This window comes from Manacus candei, unplaced genomic scaffold (genome assembly GCF_025592945.1).
Source record: "Manacus candei isolate 608988 ecotype Guabito, Panama unplaced genomic scaffold, ASM2559294v1 h1tg000067l, whole genome shotgun sequence".
In the NCBI taxonomy this organism is placed as follows: Eukaryota; Metazoa; Chordata; class Aves; order Passeriformes; family Pipridae; genus Manacus; species Manacus candei.
The window spans coordinates 11,356,504-11,377,645 of NW_026138115.1; the positions used below are offsets into that span (position 1 = coordinate 11,356,504).

Sequence of the window (21,142 nt, forward strand, 5' to 3'; positions counted from 1 at the left end):
GCAGGCGCGTCCCGGCTGGCGCCCGCCCCCCCCGCGCCGTGTCATTGATGTTGTTGTTTGTGTCGCAGGAGCCGCAGGCCAGGCCGGGGCCGCCGCCCGGGGCCGCCGCCGCGGGGCTGGGGCCGGCGCCAGGCATGTCGGTGTGCGGGGAGGCGGTGGGCGCCGGCTCCCTGCCCAGCGAGCTGGTGGTCCACATATTCTCCTTCCTGGCGGCCCCCGACCGGCTGCGGGCCTCGGCCGCCTGCTCGCACTGGCGGGAGTGCCTCTTCTACCCGGCGCTCTGGCCGCGCCTCCGCCTCAGTCTCCGCGTCTCGCCCGCCGAGCGCCCGCGCCTCGAGTTCCTCATGCGCAAGTGCGGCTGGTTCGTCCGTGAGCTCCGCGTACAGTTCGCCGCCGACAACTACCCCACGGGCGGCGGCGGAGGGGGGGCGGCGGCAGGCGAGGGCGCCGCGGCGGCGGGGGACGGGGAGGCGCCGCCGCCGCTGAGCCCGCGCTGGCTCGACCTGCTGAGGACTTATCTGGAGCTGGTGCTGTGCGTCCTGAGCAGCGTCCGAAACAACAGGTACCTCCGCGCAGCGGGGCGGGGGCAGGCGGAGCCCCCCGGGCCGCGCAGGGCCGGTTCCGCCGGGTTCTGCGAGCGGAAACAATGCCCGAGCCGGCGGCGGCCGGTTCGTGCCGGGGCTGCGGCCGGAGCCCTGCTCTGCGGTGTTGGGCAGGAACGGGCCCGCACCGCTCGGAAATAACAAATTTGTATCATATAGTGTAGTTTGGTGGGGAATATAAACATATAAACGCTCAGATGTCCAGCTGGCGATCAGCTGGTCAGTACGCAGAGCTGACATAGCTACAGTAATAAAAAGTTCTTCGTCCTTTGGACGGAAAGGGGGGCTCCAGCGGAGCGAGTGAGAGCCGGGAGTTTGAATCTGGTGCTTAACAAAGGCACCTTTCTCACTTAAAATAGAGGTACAGACAGGGTTTATCTTATGCGTGCTTGAAAAAAATTGTCACGAGAAATTAGTAAGAAGGGGATGTTAAAATCACACCACTGGTATACTGAGTTACTGCCCCAGTAAAATGCTTTCACCTTTCTAGGTGTGAGGGTTTTTGCCGTAGAAAAGCCAAGCTTTCATTCCAGCGCTCGTGTTACCTGCTAAACTGAGGTTTGACTCGGTTTTAACTGGGAGGAGGTTTTTACGTTTGTTTGTTTATTGAGAAAACGCTCCACACGTAGGACTTTCTTGGCCAAGTTGAATTTAAATGATAGAAATATCTTCCTGTGTTTTGTACTTAAGATGCACGTAGATCCTGCTTTTTCACAATTTACTTTGGCAGGTTAGATAATTTCCTCAGCTTTGAGGTCTTTAAAATGAAAATACTTGCATTCTCTTTACCATGTGTGGGTGCGATCGAGATAAATCTCTCTTTTAAAGATAATAATCAGATACCCTAATATATGGCCTGTAGTCAGCACCTAGGACAGGAAAGCAAGGGTATTACAATTAGGCTATGATGAGTTTGGAAAGCCATGCAGATTTTAGGATAGGAAATGGTTAATATAATTTCCCCTCTGTGCGCATTTGCTTTAGCTGTGAAGGGGGGGGAAACTGCAGGTGTTTCAGGACATCCTTAGGATGAATTAAACCTTGTGGATGGCCTTCAGAAAACTGACTGCAACTGAGTCATGGGCTTGTCACTGCCCCCCTTTGATTCCGGGGAGATTAGAGAGTAGCTTGAGGCCTCCCTTGCTTCTTTATTTTGAATTGTAGTAAGAGAACTTTAAATGCAATTCCTCGTTGGTTTCACATGAATGCAAATGTGGTGTGTGAAGTCTCACTTTCAGTTCCTCTGCTCTCTTGCACCCAGCAGGTACTTCCTGTGGTGCAGCCCCGATGGTTGAGTGTTACAGACCTTACTTCTGAAAGCACCTCGTTAGTCCCATCTCACCTTTATCTTAATTTATTTCTTGCCCTGTGAATCCTTGGTGTGCCAATCCTAATGGTCTCTTGATTGGTCTTCTCTTGCCTTTCAGGAGCTTTCACTTAACTGTTGAATCTTCGGGAAATGCTGCTAGTATCATAAGTGGAAAAAATACTGAAATGATGGTGGCGATTATCCGATCTGAGACAGATATCACTACACGGGCTTGGAATTTTAAAATAGATAGCATCCGCAGGAGATGTTGCCTCGAGGGGGTTGTTGAAAAACTAAATAGGTTTTTTCCCTCACTAAAATAAGAGACTGTCAAAATTAAAAGCGTCGTGAGAAGGCTTTTGGTTACACTTCTTTCTTTTGAAAAAAGATTCGTTCTCCATCGCCTTATATGAAATCTGTACAAGGACATTTGCTTTATGAAGTTCATTTCACAGATTCTGTGTGCACAGTGTAACTCAGGACTGCAGTAAAATACTACACATAAGTAGTTGTTTCTCCAGTACCTGGTAGATTAGTATAATTTTGGTGGTAAGCCAGAGGTGAAAAGTTACCAAGTTGGATAGAATTTTGCATTGCTGTACTTTCTTGCTGTCTCCAAATCATTTACATGCTGCTCTTTTGTTTTGAAATGAATAATGCATGATTGGGGAACACAGGGTACCTGGTTATAACAGCAGGCTTTTTTTTAATGAGCTTTTTAAAATGTGTGTGTGTGTGCGTGGGATTTACATTAAACACTTGGCCCTTTTTTCAGATTTAGTTTCAGATTAGACTTGTTTTTCCCCCTCAAACTGTTTAGGTTTTTTTCTTGCAGAGTAACTACCAATAACTATTTAGTTGGCATGTAGAACACTGGGTTTCAGTTCTTTAAGTAGATTTTTGAGATTGAAATGAGTTGGGAAGGAACATGAACTTGTGCCAAATTGCTGCTTGGTTCTTACTGTGACCACCTAACATCTAAACTGGAGGCATTGTCACCTGCCTTATGCTTTGTTTTGTCTAAGGAAGGACTGCAGTCCAGTCACTTAATTTCTCTGCTTCTCTTTATTTATCTGCAACTCAAGGGTAATGAATAATTCCTTCTTGTTTTTGCTATATGTCACTGTACAAGGGATAGCTATTGTAATTTCCAAAATAATGGAAACAGCAGGGCTTTTAATTTATCCAGTGGCTGAATCACTGTAAATGTATTCCTTTTGTAATTAAGTTTAGAACAGGACAGTTCTTTTGTAACTCCTGTCAGCCCTTATGATAGCTTTTTGAGAAGTTCACAAAAGTTTCCATCTTTTACTTCAGAACTGGAGAGGGACAAATCTACTTTTGTGATGCTGTTTCTTAACTGTGTAACGTTGTTGTGGAGTTTTAAATTTATCATTACAGTAACAACCCTCCTTGCAAGAAAAAACACCTACTTTAGATGGCTCTAGAATTCCTTGAGGATCTACAATATTGCAGAACCTAAGAAAAGTAATGACTAAAAGTAATTCTAAATGCTCTCTTGGCTAGAGGAGAGTGATGTGTGGGTTTGCCACTAAAAGCATTTTCTGTGCAACACAAAATTGCTGATTTCTAAGCAAATCTTATATGTTAAGAAAAATATAGAAAAATAGAAATATTTTTATAAAGTACATAAAAATACAAAAATATATTGGATTGACCTTTGCTAATTCTGAGGGAATTAAGGAAATAACAACTTGTCCACAACTTGGTTTGAAAACGACTGATACTATTTTCTAACAAGTATTCCTGCTGGCAGCCAGTGTTACCATCCAGAAAGGTACGTTCTAGGTCTGTCTAATATTTGAGGTAGAGCTCAAGTTGCCATAAACTTTATTTTGTGTGTGGCAGCATATTACTCCCAAAATATTGCTTTAATAGCATTGGGGCCTTGATGAGCTCTGAAAATCTGTCATTTATTTAATTAAAAGGTACTAAAGTAGCATTTATAGTGATCTGTATAACTCTTCCATGAGTTATGTTTATGACTGAAATTGAAGGAAAATAACAGTGTATTACTGTTTAAACAGCTGATGTTCTACTTATTATTTAAAAAAATGCTGTGGGTGGGCATGATGATGTTGTTTCTTAGATCCTCATGGTCCGCACCTTCTCAAACTGATCTTTTAAAACTAAGTTCTGGAAAGCAGGTGGGAGGGAGACGAACTTTGTGTGAGTCACTTGAGCACATACAGCAGCTAATAAGCAACTGGTGATCGTTCAGTAGGAAAATCCTGTGTTCTTTTATGTAACTTGGAATCCCAAAGCATAGTCTCTCCTATTCTTCCTTCCTTGCTTACAAAGGAAGATAGGGAAATAGTGACACACACCTCCCCCCACATCTCCTCTGCAGTATGTTAAATTGTGTGTCTTGTTTGATTTTTGCTGTGGAAACATAAATGCAGATTACTGTAAAACTGTGGTATCTTGGCGAAGTATGGTATCTATCTCGGAGTTGCCAAATATTGGTGAATTGCTCAAAACAGTAGACTGCATCTGTATTTAAGGTTTTCTAACTACTCTCTTCTATTGAACTGACCAGGCAGCTGGAACTGGCAAAAACTGGTATAATAATACAATATGTGCCTTACTGCTTTGTTCATCTTAAATGTAAGCAAGTACCTTTTGTTCTTTTTTTGACTGGTTATCCAAAAAGACCAACCAAAACTGAAGATGTAAGAAGCTTATTACTTATAGTGCACTTTTTGAGCTAGTAGAAAATAAATGGTTTAGAAATCCCTCCAAAACACATTTTTCCCCAGCTGTATGTATGGATACTACACAGAATTAAGATACCATTATTACTTTTAGCAAAAGATGACAATTAACTTCTAAATAATTTTATTTAAATAATTTTATTTAAATAATGATCACTTTACTGACTCTCTGAAACAAAGATGAGATGTGAGCTGAATGCGATAGAGGTTGTGTGACAGTGCAAATAGTAGCAAAAATCTAACATTGTGTTGAACTGTGATTGGATTTCTTGATGGTAATAACTGTGCTGTGAGTGGCAAAATAATTGGATGTTGTCATTGTTTAAGTTTTCAGGTGGAGAACTTTGCTGCGTGTCTCTGTAGTGCATGAAATGGCGGTCAAATAGATGTAGTAAAAATGTGTGGGATACTAGTAATTAGTGTTTCATGTGTTGTGTAGTTTGGTAGTCCTCAAATTAATATCTGCCTGTGATAGCATTTGCTGGGGGTATGAGTAGCACCTGTGTGTGATGTGAATATGCAGGTGGTTCAGAACTGTTCTGAAGATTGCATTTTGGCTCTTAGCTCTCAGAATTAAGTCACTGAGATCAGAAGATAAAGGCTTAATTATAGCATGGCTGTGAACACTACTTTTCAGACCAGGTGGAGGTTTCTGATACTTCTTCTATCACACCAGACTGTCTCTTACAGCTTTTGAGGAAAGCAGAGCCCAAAATACTCTTGGTGGTGTTGTGGTGGTACCAGTGCTTTAGGTTTCTCTGCCAAGGTTACTCTTTAGTACGATCAGGCATTGTCTTAGTCAGACTTGTAGAATATTGATCATGTGGTAAAGACTCAGTTTATTTTAGCGTATCATCAGTACAGTAGTCCTGTATTTAAAATAATAAATATTAAATTGTTAGAATTTCAGAAACAGTTGTAAATTCTAGGTATTTTGCTCCACTATTTGTCAGACTTCATATGAAGTTCACGGATCTTGCTATTAAGTTGTTGTTCACCAATAGAAGAAGAGTACTAGGTGCAACAGTAGATAGCTTTCAGGAAATCAGTGTACTGTTATTGAATACAGAAACTTCAAAACGGGTAAATTATGATTTATGCTAGATACCAATTACAGACTGCAGTTCATACTTAAAAACATTAAACTTGGCTACCTAATACTTTTTCCCCCGCTCCTTTTGGTAGAATATGAAATTGTACTGTGAATGAAGTGAACTGTACCAGAGCTTCCCTATGCTTTGAGCATTGTAATTGTATTGCATTTTACTCAAAGCTGATCTGAAATATTAGCATATGATTTGTAAGCCAGAAGAAATAAGAATGTATGGTAACTCCCTTAATTGGCATCCATTGTTTAAGATTAATTTAATTTATGTATCCATTTGTGATGAAACTGGAGTTTCTGCCATGTTAATTATCAATTGTAGACTAGTCCTTTCGTGTTAGGAGTAAATTAATTTACACCATATATAAATAAAAGAAATGTTGACCCAAAATTTAGTCAACTAAAAAATTAATAATCTTAAAAGCAAACGTCATACAGCTGCTCTAAAACTGCAGTCATTTTCATATCTCTTGCTCAATCTGTTTTAGGAATAGAAAAGATGCATGTCAGAAAAATAAGCTGTACTAGGGAAAGGAAAAGTGACTGTCCAGTGTACTGTCTGATGTCCAGCATATACTTAGAGGTTCTTCTTTCACTCTTTTTAGGTATCCTTTCTAAAAGTTAAAGCTGTATGTCATGGTAGACCACTAACCCTCACTGATAGGAAATATTAGAGCAGCTTCCCCTACTTTGATATAACAGAAATTAGATACTGATTATGGTGTGGGGAGCTTTCGCTACCCCTGCCTGAGGTTTGTGATGCCTCAGTTGAGGCAGGTTTGGGCTCCCATTTGTAAACCAGCTGATGTATGTAAGTGCTCAGAAAGGGTTCTTTGTGGTTGTGTTCTACTTGGGCATTCAATGCGGTGTTAAATGTTAAAAGAAATAAGTATTTGATGTTTTCATCTGTGATACTCAACACACATGTTCTGAGGGTTAAAAATTGCACAAAACCACTGCTAAAAGTTTTCTTTGTGGTGCTGCTGGCCTGCTGAAAATACTGTGGTGACTGAAAACCAGCATTTGCTATTACAGCTGGTTCAGCAGTTCATGTAGTCCTCTTCCCCTTTACACTTCAGTCTCATTTTCTGTGCTTCCATGTGTGCCTGTATTCTAGGACAGTAGGAAGGTTCCCAATACAGACTGTGTTCCATATAATAATGGGTTCTTATTGCCTGTACTTGTCTTATCCAGAATGATTTCTCACGTTGTTTTAATTTTGTGTACAGATTCCTTTTTATTTTGTTGTTTTGTAGGAACCTCCAGAAGTTAAGTCTTTTTGGGGATATAAGCATTCTGCAGCAACATGGAAGTATATCAAATACATACCTTGGAAAGGTTGACCCGGATGGCAAGAAGATTAAGCAGTAAGTTATATTTGTGAATTATCAAACACAGTAAAATAATAAAAATAGGTAATGAAACACAGATTTTCATTTCTAAAATACAAGACTAAGAAAGCTTTGAGTTTTTTAACAGGATGAGAATCTAAATTCTTGTTTCTGCTATTTACATGAAGTAGTCTGGTTTTGTGGCTGTTCTGGGTTTTTTTTCTCCCTTCTCATCAAGGTGAGAATCCTTTCTTTCCTCTTTTCATTGTGTTCTAGAAATAATATTATGTTAATGGCACAAAGGGAGAGGAGGGCTGAGAGGTTGTTGTTACCAGCACCTCTACTATTGCTGTACATGGAAAAAAATTAGAAAAGGAAGTAATTGTATTGCACAAGAGTAAAAAATACGTTTGTGTTTATGTTCTCTTTCAAGTTTACTTGCTACAACTGATTTCTAGTTGTATCTCAAAACTAGGTTATGTGTTTGCACAATTCTTGGAAGATCACAGCTCACAATGTGCTTGTTTAGTTCAGAGGTGTATTTTAGCTTGCCATAATTACATTATGATACAGTCCTTGAATGCTTATAATGAGAATAGTTATTTGTTCTTCTTTGGAAAAGGTTAAATACAGTGTAAAAAGCTACTGATTTGTGGAATAAATTACCACAAAGGGAGTGATGCTAACTTAACTATTTTAGCAGTTCTGCTAAAACTTCCTATATAATAAAAACTGAATACTGTAATTTTAATTTGTGTCAGTTTAAACATCTTTCTCCCAGTGACTTGAGAGTGGAGTAAGTACAGCCAGTCTAGATCTTTACTAATTTTTGTTTTGAGCGATTTTTAGAACTAAAATAGGTATATTGTCAGATCAGTGTATGTATGTGAACACAATTGTCAAGTGTTTGGTTCTGACCTAAATTTGCAAACCAGTGCAAATACAGCTGTGAGTCACATACTGTGTCTTTGTTATCTGTTATGTTTAGAATGCAGAACTCAGAACAATTTGCAGTTCTGTCTAATGTAGGTACTGTAGTGCTGTGTGCAGGTAAAAGGCTGATTCAGTAGAAGCTCTTTTATTTCATATCCTTTGTGAAAATGTAAATACATAACCAAATCTTTGCCAAGGGGCTTGAAGAGAGCCATCTAAGCAGATGTTTACTCAGCTGAGCACGTGGTTAAATGTTTCTTCAAATTAGTCTGCACATTTTGGGAGCCATAAACCCTTCCAAACTCATTATTTAACTTGATGTTAGTCTTTTAGGTGAGTATTGAACTTTGCACACTTTTGAAAGAGGAAATAAATGCTACCTGTTTTTTGTTTGGTTTGTTTTGGTCTTCGTTTTTTGGTTGGTGGGGTTTTTTTGTTTGGTTTTTTTTGGCTTTTTGCTAAAATAAAACAATATACTTGGGACCTGCTAGTTCTTGTCTAAATTAAAGATGGCAGTGTTTTATTCGGTTGTCTGAAGTTTATCAGCACTAGCATCAGATTTACTTCAGAAAGTAAATCTTTATAGCTTCTTAGCCTTGTCTTTTGCACTTGGGATTTGCACCAGTTAAGTTGCAAAGCATGGATGCTGATAACACTGAAAGATATAAGCAACCTTTGAAGACAGTGCTGTTGGTAGTTGAGGATTTTTGGAACCTGTATGGTGATAAACTTCACTAGCTGTTTCAGGAACTCCCTGCAATTAAAGCAGTAAGGGAAGAAAATGTGATGTTTCCTTAAATCTTTTGCATTGATCTGAGTGTAACAGACTGCAGGTGGAATCTCAGCTACCACAGATCCAGTAGGATGCTTCCCCAGGTTAAGACTAAGGGTTGTCCTGAGGCAGAGGAAGCTTTGGTTTGTGTTTTCAAAAATACTTTTGTGGTGATCAGTATGAGTTTGTAATGTAATGCTTGTTCTTTTTCTGTGTAGCATGTGTATCCCCTGGTTACTTCCTAAAACTGTCTTCATAACTCTGTTCCTTAGTGTTGGGAAACTCAGTGCAAACATTAAATTTGTCTTATGTTGAACAAAGGGTAGTTGTTTAAAATTTTGGCTTTCTGAAATCTGCTTCTCATGATTGATCTCTATGGTCCAGGTAGTTTGGTTTCCAAAAGAACCACTTTAGCCTGTGTTAAAAAAACTATTTTTATTGCTGATGGCTTCCATATGGACCTTGCTAGTTTGTTTGCTTCCTGTCCAGGGCCATGGATGTGCTTCAGTACTGGTTAGGACTGGTTTTGGGGCTTTAGCAGTAACTTGGCCTATCTAGTCAGGCTTTAGTCTGTCTTCTGGATGAAAGCGCTATTTGGGGCATTAATTGTGAAAGTAAATTATTTTGAGTTTTTTATTTTTAAAAGAGTTTGCTTCAGTTTAGTAATTTGCAGGTTTCAGGTCGATAGTAAAAAAACCACAATTGCCGCTTACAGGGAGCAAAGGGGAACTGATTAAGCTTGTTGAGACATCAGTAGGTTATATTGCTTTTTTGCGTATGCTGAGTTCTGCTTGTATTTTCTGTTATATGCTCAAACTTAGTTTTATAAGTGAGCTTTGAAATAGTTGTGTGTAAGTTGGGATAAATGTTGTACTACATGTTAGGCAGTTGAAGGTAATATGAAAATAAGGTAGGTGTTAATTTCCAAGAATTCACATGATGTGTCTAAATTTCTAGGACACGGTTCAGACTATTACAGCAAACTCCAGTTAGATGCAATCTGTTTATGAAAAATAGAATGTACTACAGGGGAGGGAAAAAAAACCTGCTAAGGACTTTAAAAAATTTATTTGAAATACGTTAAAATGAATGACCATATATAATGCTTTCTGTCTGGCCTTGTATAAAGCAGATATTAAAAACAATCCAGAAATGATTTCTGTTAAATACTCTCTACTGACATGTTTGATCTCTTTTTATTAACTTTCTCCAGTTCTTAGTTAATTTTTCTTAGGACTTACAGGTAGTTAGACTAGCAGTACAAATCTGAATACTTGTATAAATACTTCTGTGCTTGCATTAAGAAGTTGATATGTAGATCGCGTTAAATCAGTATCTCTCTTTTAAAAAGTTTAATGCAATTTCCACTGGGGAGAGAACCCACTCTACAGCTGCAGAGTTCTGTATCATATTTCTTTTTATTAAATTGTGCAAGTACTAGAACAGTATTCTTCAAAGCTCAGATGTTTGAAGTTGTATGAGAACCACAATTTAACAGATTTTTAGTGCAGCGAGACACATAAATGGTAGTATACTACTGAGCAACTCAAAATTATCTTTAATAATTCTGTAAAATATTACAAGCACACTATTAAGATTGACTACCTGGGCTATTACAAAATGAATCCTACCACTGCTGCAGCCATTACAGAATCTTTTGTAGATGTGTGGTGAGGGAGTAGGGAAGGGTGTTTGGAAGAAATTTGAGAGGTTGCTGTGGTAGAATCTTTTTCTTTGGGGGACTGTGAGAAAATCTACCTTCAGTATAAGCATTGACAAGAACAGTTATGAAACAAACATTGCCAGGATCAAACAAGGCTCATCTGAACCATAAAAGAATTTAGGAATAAAATAGAAAAATTACACTGTCTGTGAGTCTCACCCTTTGTTAAAAACTGTGTTTAATTTATGTCACAGTTGCCAGTCCTCAATTTGAAATAAATAAATATTTGGAGAAATCTAGAAAAATCAAAGTATTCTGACCTGATGACTATATAGGCAAAACCTTGGGAACTGACATGTTCAATAGATAAATACAATAACCACACAAACTTTTCTACTTAAGAGAAGTCAGGCCTTACAAACTCAGTACCTTCACAGGAGAAGGAAGAAAGCACATGCAGGCAAGGGAGGGGATGAAAGGGTCCAAAGAAGAGCAACGAGGCTGGTGAAGGGACTTGAGCACAAGTCCTATGAGGAGAGGCTGAGGGAGCTGGGGTGGTTTAGCCTGGAGAAGAGGAGACTCAGGGAAGATCTCATCACTCTCTACAACTCCCTGAAAGGAGGTTGTAGCCAGGTGGGGGTTGGTCTCTTCTCCCAGCCAGCTGTCAGTAAGACAAGAGGGCATGATCTCAAGCTCTGCCAGGGGAGGTTTAGGTTGGATATTAGGAAGAAATTCTTTACAGAGAGGGTAATCAGGCATCAGAATGGGCTGCCCAGGGAAGTGGTGGATTCTCCGTCCCTGGAAGTTTTTAAGATGAGACTGGATGTGGCACTTGGTGCCATGGTCTAGTAACCACGGTGGTAGTGGATCAAGGGTTGGACTTGATGATCTCAGAGGTCCTTTCCAACCCGTCTGATTCTATGATTTTGTGATTCTATGAATAAAGATTTGCAGAGGGAGAGAGGACTAATCTTTGACTTCTTTACAACAGAAGGAGTATGGGGCATCAAAGGTAGTAGATGATGTGTTCAGAGCAAGCAAAAGAGGGGGGAATCACACTGCAAAGTTCTTTATTATTGGATGTTATAGTTGCTAAACGCTTACTCAGCTAAGGGAGGAACCTGGATAAATTTGTAGAACTGAAGTCTCTGAGAGTTGCAAAATATATAAAGCTGCCTCTGGCTCAGGAGATCTGAGTTATAAAGTTTTGGAAACTAGAGAGATATTTGAGAAATATCCCTATGTGCTTTCCTTGTTCTGTCACCTTAAGGTGTTAGTGTTTCTCTCCTGTCAGTTGGGATACTGGGCTAAACTTTTGATTTTGTCTGGACATTATCTTCGTTAAAGTTACATGTATGAGAATAAGAACTTTACAATGTTGTTTTGCTTAGATGTATAAAGTATACACATATTGATAGCAATAAAGGAAAAAGTGTTCTGTGCAAAAACATTATCTGATCTGAGGCGCAAAGATTTCTGCTAATTTTGTACTGGAGGTGTTTCTATCTTATTTCTTAATGTTTCATGGGACTGTCATAGCCTGGCTCAACCACTTCCCTTTAATGCTGATCTTTCCTTCTGGCTGCTGTTGGAGATGAAATGTTCATCTGCACATGTGTCCTAATATGCTAAAAGAACACTTGTCATTTGGGCAGGAGGACTCTTTTGAGCCTTAGCAGCTGTGGGATGAAGACTGGAAAAATAATTATATGAAGAAAGTTTGTGAAGTTTGACTGTACTGTTTTCATTTAATATTAAAAATTTAAAATAATTCTGTTGCCTTTTTGAATGGATATCCCACATAAAGAACATCTCTTCACTAAAAGAAAAGTGGGGGTTAGGAGAGGTGGGGTGCATCTGAGTAAGTGCATAATGATCATTGGCACTGATAATTTGAGATTGAAATGCTCCTGGGTCCAAGTTGTTTTGGTAAAACTTGAACCTGTTGGCACTTGAAAATCCAGTTAGCTGCACATTTGGAATTATTTAAGGAATATTCTTATATGTTTCTTCTTTACCATTTAATGAACAAGGTCAAGCAAGTAGTTTCAGATCATTCTAACTTATGCTCGAAGTCAAATTTCTGCCACCTTTAATTGAAAATTACTTTTTTTTTCCCATATTGAATTTGCAGTTCTAGAGAGGTTAGCAAATACGAAGAGCTGTTTTTAAAAACAAGAGCTGTGTTCTAAAAGCATTACAGGTTTTCTTATTTGCATAACCTTAAAATGTATGTGGGAGGGTGTTAAATACATGCTGGAAAATACATGAAGTGAAGGTTCATGGTGTGCCACTGTTTTTGAAAGACAAAGTACATAATTTCTTTCAAGATAGTTAACAATTTTAACCTTTTAAGTGCAGCAAAGGTTAAATTGCTGTGGGAGGTCTGCAGTCAGGTTATAACATTTTGTAGTTCACAAGAACCATAATAATAGGACCTTTTTACAGAATAAGGCTGTAAATAAAAGAATAATAGTTCTTGAATAAAAAAAAAATTGAATGATATGCAATTGGTAAGACTAAACCATGTTTAATAGGATCATTGTCTGTTTTGTTTACTTGCAGAATCCAACAGCTGTTTGAAGAGATATTAGGCAATAGCAGGCAATTGAAATGGCTGTCTTGTGGGTTAATGCTGCAAATAGTAACTCCCACATCACTGTCCTCCTTATCAAACCCCATAGCCAACACCATGGAACATCTGAGCTTATTGGACAACCACATCCCTGGTAATACCACTCTTATCACTGCGGTTGAATTGGAGCGCTTTGTGAATCTGCGTTCGCTCGCTTTGGATTTCTGTGATTTTACAGCTGAAATGGCAAGAGTCCTGGCTGACAGCAACCATGTGCCTTTGCATCGACTGTCTCTCCTGGTCCACAGTGTTTCCATAATGCACAAGTCGTTGGACAATATGCCAAAAGATGAGAATTGGCAGGCGCTGACTCGCAACAGCACTAATCTTCGGGTCTATATAATGGCTTTTGATGTCAAGAGTGATGATATGTTAAGGATTCTTAAGCCCAGTATCCCCTTAGAGAGGATTCACTTTGACAGCTATGTCACTTGTGTTTCAGGGGCTGTTGTTGACCTCATATCCAGGCAGTATGACAAGTTCCTCACTCATTTTATACTAATGAATGATGTGGTAGATATGTCTGCCTTCCCAGATCTTAGTGACAACCGGAATGAAGATCCACTTGTCTTATTAGCCTGGAGGTGCACAAGACTGTCTCTCCTAGCTGTTCATGGTAGGTAATGCCTTGCACAGGTATAGTATGTGACTTTTTAAATGCTTTCAACACTTCAGCCTTTCTAATCTTAGTGTATTTTAGTGCAGTGGTGTTCCAAAGTCTGCTGCAGAGTTACTATACATGCTGTTGTTGAAGGTGTTTTATTTTATGAGTTTTAAACATACTTGTAGCTTTCTACTTGTATTGAGAAGTCACACAGAATTTTATTAGAGTTCTCACAGAAATGAGGATAACTAAGAACTCAGTGTTCCAGGAGGCTTATCCTAGAAGTGGTCTGCACTGTGTGAGTTCCACTAAGTGACTGGTTATGTGAATGTGAACACTGAAAACATTTGCTGTTTTACTATGAGCTCATATGCTGGCAAGATTAGATGATTTTGCTTCTTGTTGATAAATAACATGGGTTGAGTGCCCCAAAGCAGAGGGGAAGAAGTTTCTTACCAGTTTGGTAAGACTTTACCAGCAGATGAAGACTAAAAAACTGTAATGTAGAGGAGGTTGCCTCACTGAGTACACTGGTTTCACCAGTAATACCAGAGATAGGTTTATCCCACCTATTTATTTACCATATAATTGCAAATAGATTTTAACGAGTGTGCACTTGTATTTAGCTCTGTCATCAATACAACACTTGCTAGAAGTTGCAAGCAGTTTGGCAAATTTTAAGGCACCTGAAACTGAAATAATGCAGAATAATGCTTTTTGTTTGTGCTGGAATCAGCTTACCAAGACAAAGTTTGCTGATGCATGAAGGCGTTAAGTGATGACTGTTACTGTGTTGCATAAGAATGAATGTGTTTCTTCAGAGTGCTTTGGGGAGTTAATCTCCAGTCATTCAGCACAAACAGGAGAGACCTTCAGCAGAGGGAGATGTAGATTCGTATTTCCATTGTTTGAAGTCAGAAGAAGTTCCTGCTGTATTTGCTCTCTTTTTTTGGTCTTCTACTGAAAAATCATTGCAGGGTGGGGGGGAGCAGGGAATGATGATCAAATCAGCTCTCTCTCCTTTATAGTTTCCAGGAGTGACAGATTTTGGATACTGGTACACAACCATACCACTCTATATGTGGATTTCAGTAGTTTCTTTTAACATTTGTATACTACTTTGGGACCTTTTTTAAAAAAAATTATTTGCTACCTTAATCCTCCTGCTGTGGGGAAGTCCTCTCATATATTATCTAACTTTAAAAGCTTGTAAAACATGTAAACATAAGCTAGTGTAAATACCATTTAATATCAGCATATTCAGTAGAAGGTATTAGTCTGTGCAGAGCATTGGGAAAGCAAACATCTTTGTTGGTTCTGTCTAGCAAATGGTTGTTGCTACATGTTTCTTTGGGGAGATGCTGTGTCTGCCAGGGGGAGAAGGGCCAAATATCACCTTGCTGTTATGTTTGGATTCAGATTCTTTACCCTTTTTTCCCCCCTCCTTGCAGCAGAAGCTAGCTAAGCTGCTTATAAATGCCTCCTGATCTTTTCTAAGCTGTGAATATGACTCCTCTAGTACTAGAGCATGAACATCTTTCTTTGAGAGTAGCAACTGTAGGAGGAACACTACTAGGAAGAAATATCTGAAATGCTGTGATGCCTCAGTACAGCATCTTAGCCTCATGCTTGGGTTTTCTGAGGTTTACTATATAATGTTTTTTGGCTCTGCTTGTCATATTACACTGTCAAGCTTCCTTCAGGAAAAGGTGATGGTTTTGACCAAGGTGCCATAATTCACTTTTAATGAAAGTTTCTTCTTTGGTTTCTTCTCTGGTCTCCTGAAGTAGTTGTTCTTCAGTTTCCAAAGTTCTCAGACTTTTTGTGTGTATGTGTGTGTTCCCTCTTTTGGTATCAGTTTGCTCTGGAAATAGCTTTGATTTACATCTAGTTTTGGCTGCCACTGACCAAAAGAGGAAGGGAAAACATATGCTTAAGGACACTTTTCTTCTTGGGTGCCTCCAGATTTTCTTTTGTGGGAAGTCATACTGTCTTTCCACCAACGTAGCAAGTTCAAAAGCAGAGGAAAGCAGATTGAAGGATTTTAAATACATTCTTGCAGAATGAAGAAAGGATGTAAAGAGTGTGTGGTCATTTGGGATGGGATAAGGACAGTAGGATACTCATAGTGACATGATCTGGCACTGTGTAAGAAACTTGGTACATCAGTGGGAATAGAAGCCTTTTTTTTTTTTCTTCCTCCTCAACAGGAGGACACTTGATGTGGGCTTTTGTGACTTTGTGTTGTAAACATACTAATTAAGTTTCATTCTGTCCATGAGCAGTGCTGAATTTGAAATTTTTGCTAGGAAGACTAAATTATGGTGTGCTTATGGTGAATTTGTTGTTCAGTGATACCGGTAGTGAAGTGATCATTCCCTGTTACTTCTGAATACTTAGCTGGACAGAGACTTTTTGGCAGCTGGAAGGTCACTAGGAAATTTCAGGCAAAACTTTTGAGAGTTAATTTAAAATTAGGTTAAGTTGAGAATAAGATAGTTGTTCGGTGCATAGAGGATCTCACATGAAAGGTTATAGCAAAAGCCATATACCTGACCACCAGGTGGTAAAGGGGACTTAGTCTGAAGGTTTTTTTCCCTTTATTCTTGCGCTTTTTTTCAAGAATTTTGTTGGTAAGTTCCTTTATGATCAAGGTAACTGGAAGGTGTTGTGATCTCCTTCATGTCCTGATAGGAGAGTGTCATCACACAGGGGGGAGTATTCCATTGAGTTTAATGTCCCTATTAAGGAAGGGACATCAAGTTAAGCTGCCTGTTGACAACTTCATCTGGACAGTTGTGTTGAAGGTGAAGTATCAAGCATATGAAAATTGTGGGAATTCATGCATTCCTAATGGTTAATATACCAGGAATAAGCCATATAGATGTATACAGGCTTCTTTGTTGAAAACCTACCCTAAGCAACATAGTTAAAGAATGAAGAAAACTGAGGAAGTAATAAAGAGAAATTTTCATTCTGGTTTCTTTTACTTTTCTCTATTGTGTTTCTGTAACTATGTCTTATTTTGGTACATTTTGATGGAGAGCATGTTAGCTGCACTGTTGGAAGACCAACCCACAGTTAGCTTTTACTTCTCAGCAGCTTAGCTTTCCCAGTTCAAATATTGTGCAGACTGCAGCTTCACTTGGAATCTAAGTGGGCATCTTACCAAGAAGCTTAGCACCTGCAAGAATGATGATAGAGGCAGAAATGAGCCTTTCCTTTTGCAGTGGAAGGACTGATTTGGCAGAGCTCCCCAAAAGGGAAGTTCCCAGACTGACTGGCTGTTGTTTACATCTGAATAAGGAGGAGCTCAGCATTTGCCTTAGCCTGGGCACAGAAAGCTAATAGGTAACTGGGGAGTAGGAATTTTTAAAAAGGGATGCCAATATGTAAGGTGAAGAGAGTGAAGCTTTATAATTGTGTTTAATCTCAGACAGAAAAACAAGATATATGTAGATTATATATATATATATATATATATATATATATATATATATATATATATACACCCTACTGTGACCTGGAGAGGCTTCCGGTTTGTGTGTGTTAGTTTTTTGTTTGTTTGGTGGTATTTTCTTTTAACTCTACCTCTAATGCAACAAAAGCAAACTTCAGGTTTTTTTCTACCATATGCAGAGTTTTAAAACAGTCCTTTTATGCATTCACTTAAAATAATTGATTACTCCCTTTTTTCATTCTATTTATACTACAGAGTAGATCACAGGAGGTTTGAAATTGTATATATAACTTGAAGTAGTCCACTGTTCTGCAAGTGGAGAAAAAAATCGATCTAGAAAAGCTTGGTCAAACTACCTGAAATATTTTTATACTTTCTTATTCCAAGTATAAAATGGGGCTTTACCACTTGCAATCAAAAAATCCCCCACCGTACCCTAGGGGGATTCTGCCAGATGGAAGGTGACAAAATAGATTGGGAAGGATGTTAAGATGGTCAGATATTGAGTTCTACAGTAAGAAAACGCCTTGTAGCAAAATGACAGAGTGACTTTGTTTTTCTTTCCCCCTAGGTTACACTGTTTGGGCTCATAATCTTATAGCAATCGCTCGTCTTCGTGGCTCTGACCTGAAAGTACTGGAAGTCACAGAAGAAAGCATCGATTTCGACCAAGGAGAACTGGCTGATCAGGATGTGGATCCAGTACACAATTTCATTGAGCAAGTGTCTCTCGGATTGGGTCGGCCTTGGCACGCCGTCATGGACATTGAGCTGCTCAGTGTCTTCACTGAGCCAACCCGTCACTTTTACAGAGAGATGCAGAGCTTCAGTGAAGGCATTTAGCTCCTTATTTACAATTCCTGTGGTTACATATGCAAGTAGGGTCCTATTATGTTTTTTCGGTAGTGTGAATTAACCCCTTTTGTGCTGTGTTTAATCAGTATTAGCTATATAGAATTATATATGTGTATTCTACTTCTTGATCAAAGAACGTAGTCGGGTATTGGTTTAGAAGCTGAAAGTGGCAGTGTTTAGGGTTTTCACGGTTAATGGACTTGTCTACCAAACCTTGAGAGATACAGCCAAAGGCTGTCTGAGGTTGCCGGCTAACTTTACTTTACTTGAGTAACTGCATTTTGAATTATTTCGCTATTGGAGTCCTGTGCTCGGGAGCCAACTGTTTTTAATACCCATATTCATAGTCAAGTGGATTTCTGTGCTGTCATTGTGTGCTTAATCCAGTAGCATGCTGCTTAATAGGCTTAAAGGACGAGAAGTCTCTCCAGGGCTGTTCACTCTAAGACTCTTACCTTGCTTTATTTCACGTGCGGATTCTGAAGCATGACTTAACTCCATTCTCGGCTTTCCTTAGCTGTTAAGCGGCGGTGTGAAACACTAGCGTTCAGGTACCTGCACTTACAGATTCACTCCATAAGCTGTAGTCTTTTGGATTCTTTGCAAACTCCTCCTTGTTTCTTCTCATGTTCTGTCATCTTTCTTAAAAGTTAGCTTTGGGCCAAAGTTTAAAAGGAAAAAGCAAGAATGTGCACTCCGATGAGGTAAACACATAACAGTGAAGACTTCAATACAAAGGTCTACACCTGCAAACAAACATTAGTCGTGAAATCCCTAACAACCAAGTCACTGGATTTTCTCTGTCAGCGCCTGTGTCAGCTGCCAAAGAATAGATTAAAAACGAAGAAGTGCCCACATGCTGGCAGGGGCAGGCCAACTTTTGGCCAGCCAGATACTGCTAGATTGTAATATATAAGGTCGAATTTCGACCTGTGGTACACAGCTGTGCTGTGGCTCAGTCAGCAACCTCAGAACTCTTAACAAACATGCACCTGTTTCACTGTGAATAGTGAATGTAAAGGAAGGAAAGGAAATAAATACAAAGCTTGTTCTATCACAGGTATGAGCTGCTATGATGCATGAAGAACATTCCATGAAGTATGTTTTAAAATCTTGTTATATCTGAGAGGCTTTAGAAGCCGATTTAACTGTTTCAGGGCAACCGCGGTACAGACGTGGTCTCTGTGAGACTTCCACCTGACCCCAGTTTTAAGTGGTACGAATGTTGTGCATTTAATGTTTAAAGGACAGTCTGCAATAATAAAGTAAGTGGCCAACGTGGGTGCCCAGCAGTGCTGAGACCTGGCTGCTATATTGTAAGCTTTGGAAAACACAATTTATGCAACAGATGTCCAGATATGATTCTATTTATGGAAAAAGTTTATATGTGTTTTACAAATGGTTTTACCATCTTATATTAAAATGACCTTTTGACAGGTGTGCGCTGTTTTGTCTCCAGTGAGCACATACCATGCGGATTTTATATGTACATCAGTAGAGTGAATCCACTGGCACAGTGTGTGTATATGCCAGATGTGGTGAGATTTTATCTTACAAATGTGATCAGATAAAAAAAAACTCCTGACAGAAAATGTAAGGAAACCAGCTGAATGTTTGAATTGATGACTGATGTTGTATGGTTTATGTTAAATGTTATATTCTTTTAATCAATGAATAAAGCATTAAAAATTGATCGCTGTATAAAATATTTTATTGTTGTCAGCATGAAGATTTTTAGAATTAAAACGCAACATCATTCATAAGCTGTGTGTAACTGGTAGCTCCCATTGTGTTTAGGTCAGCAGAGGAATCTAAAATAAGTCATACAGTAATTTTTTTTTTTTTTAATTTGGCTGAATTTTGTCAACAATTTTTGGGGTGGTGGAGGAAGGGGAAGGATGCTTTGCTAAAGATCAGACCAGTTAGCACAAACAATATATCATTATATGACCTATTAGACTGATACAGTAAACTGTGGATTGTAGAATATAGAAGACTATTTTTGGGAAATTACTGCATCCATTGCAATTGCTTCAATCAAAATCTAATGTGCTCAAGAAAAATGTGTAGTACTTCTTTGGTGTCCCACTATTAAATAGATTATGAATACCTGCAATGCTTCAGTTTGACATTTTATCCATACTCAGAGTACACAGCTGTGAATTCTGAATGAAAACTGCAGATGTCTGGTCAGCTGTGGAAGAGCTGCTGTGCCCTGCAGTGGCTGACTGTGCTGTGAGACTTGTCAGAGTGGCTGTTCCATGTGTGCGTGCCAAGCACGGACTTCATTCGAGCTCCTGAACTTCATTTTACGATAGTCCAAACTGCTGCCAAGAGTGAGAGTTGCATTGCTTGTTGTTCAAGCAGTTTCCTAGATCTTCCAAATTTGGTAAGCAAGATCATTTACCAACATACTGAAGAGATGCTGTGGGTAAAAAAGATAAGGCAAATACAGCTTTTCATATTCTAGTAAAGTGAAATAAAGGGACTTGGTCTCGCTGCCTTTCCGGGCTCAGCCTCAGGAGTGAGGTTTATGTAGCAGTTAAGTCTGGTAGTGATTGCTCAGCAACATCTGAACCTGAAGTTTGGTTGTAAAGGGTTCAAGATTTCTGGCTTTTTCTGTGCAGCTTCCTGAAGCAAATGGAGCAAATTCTGCATTCTCTGGTTTAAACATAGATGCAGGATGGTGATTTTCTCTCTGTAAGCTACTGCATTTTATGGGTAACTGCTTTACTAACTGGAGTTGGAAGTAACCCATTTGCCTTTCCATTATATAAACAAGGTTTTTTCTCTATTCAGTCTAACCTATTTTATGCTTTGTTTTAATTAACTTAATCTCGAAAGATAAGACGAACAGGAGAAGCAGCTCATCTTACTATGGTAGAGATGTGCAGTTACAGCCAGAATGTTTAATATCAGCTGCTATCAATGAGTGTCCTTTGTTAGTGCTCCAGGTCTGATTTTTTTCATACACTCTGAAGTCTACTCACTGGTTTTGGCTTGTGTTCCAGGGAAGAAGTCAATGTATTTAAATTGACAAGTACAGGGAATCCAGTAAGGCAGGAGTGTGTGGTGAAAGCCACACCTTGAGCAGTGGTTGGAGAAAAGCACCTCTGATTGTTCTCTTGTCTTAGTTTT

At 39.2% G+C, this 21,142-nt stretch overlaps 1 protein-coding gene across 1 annotated transcript; it reads left to right on the plus strand.

Moving 5' to 3' along the window:
* Positions 1-32: 32 nt before the first annotated feature.
* On the plus strand, positions 33-20,120 carry FBXO33 (F-box protein 33). The gene is made up of 4 exons (XM_051806517.1): positions 33-562; positions 7,008-7,118; positions 13,016-13,701; positions 17,721-20,120. The coding sequence occupies exons 1-4, from the start codon at positions 48-50 to the stop codon at positions 17,990-17,992; spliced, it is 1,584 nt and encodes a 527-aa protein (XP_051662477.1). The 5' UTR covers positions 33-47; the 3' UTR covers positions 17,993-20,120.
* The last annotated feature ends 1,022 nt before the right edge of the window (positions 20,121-21,142 follow it).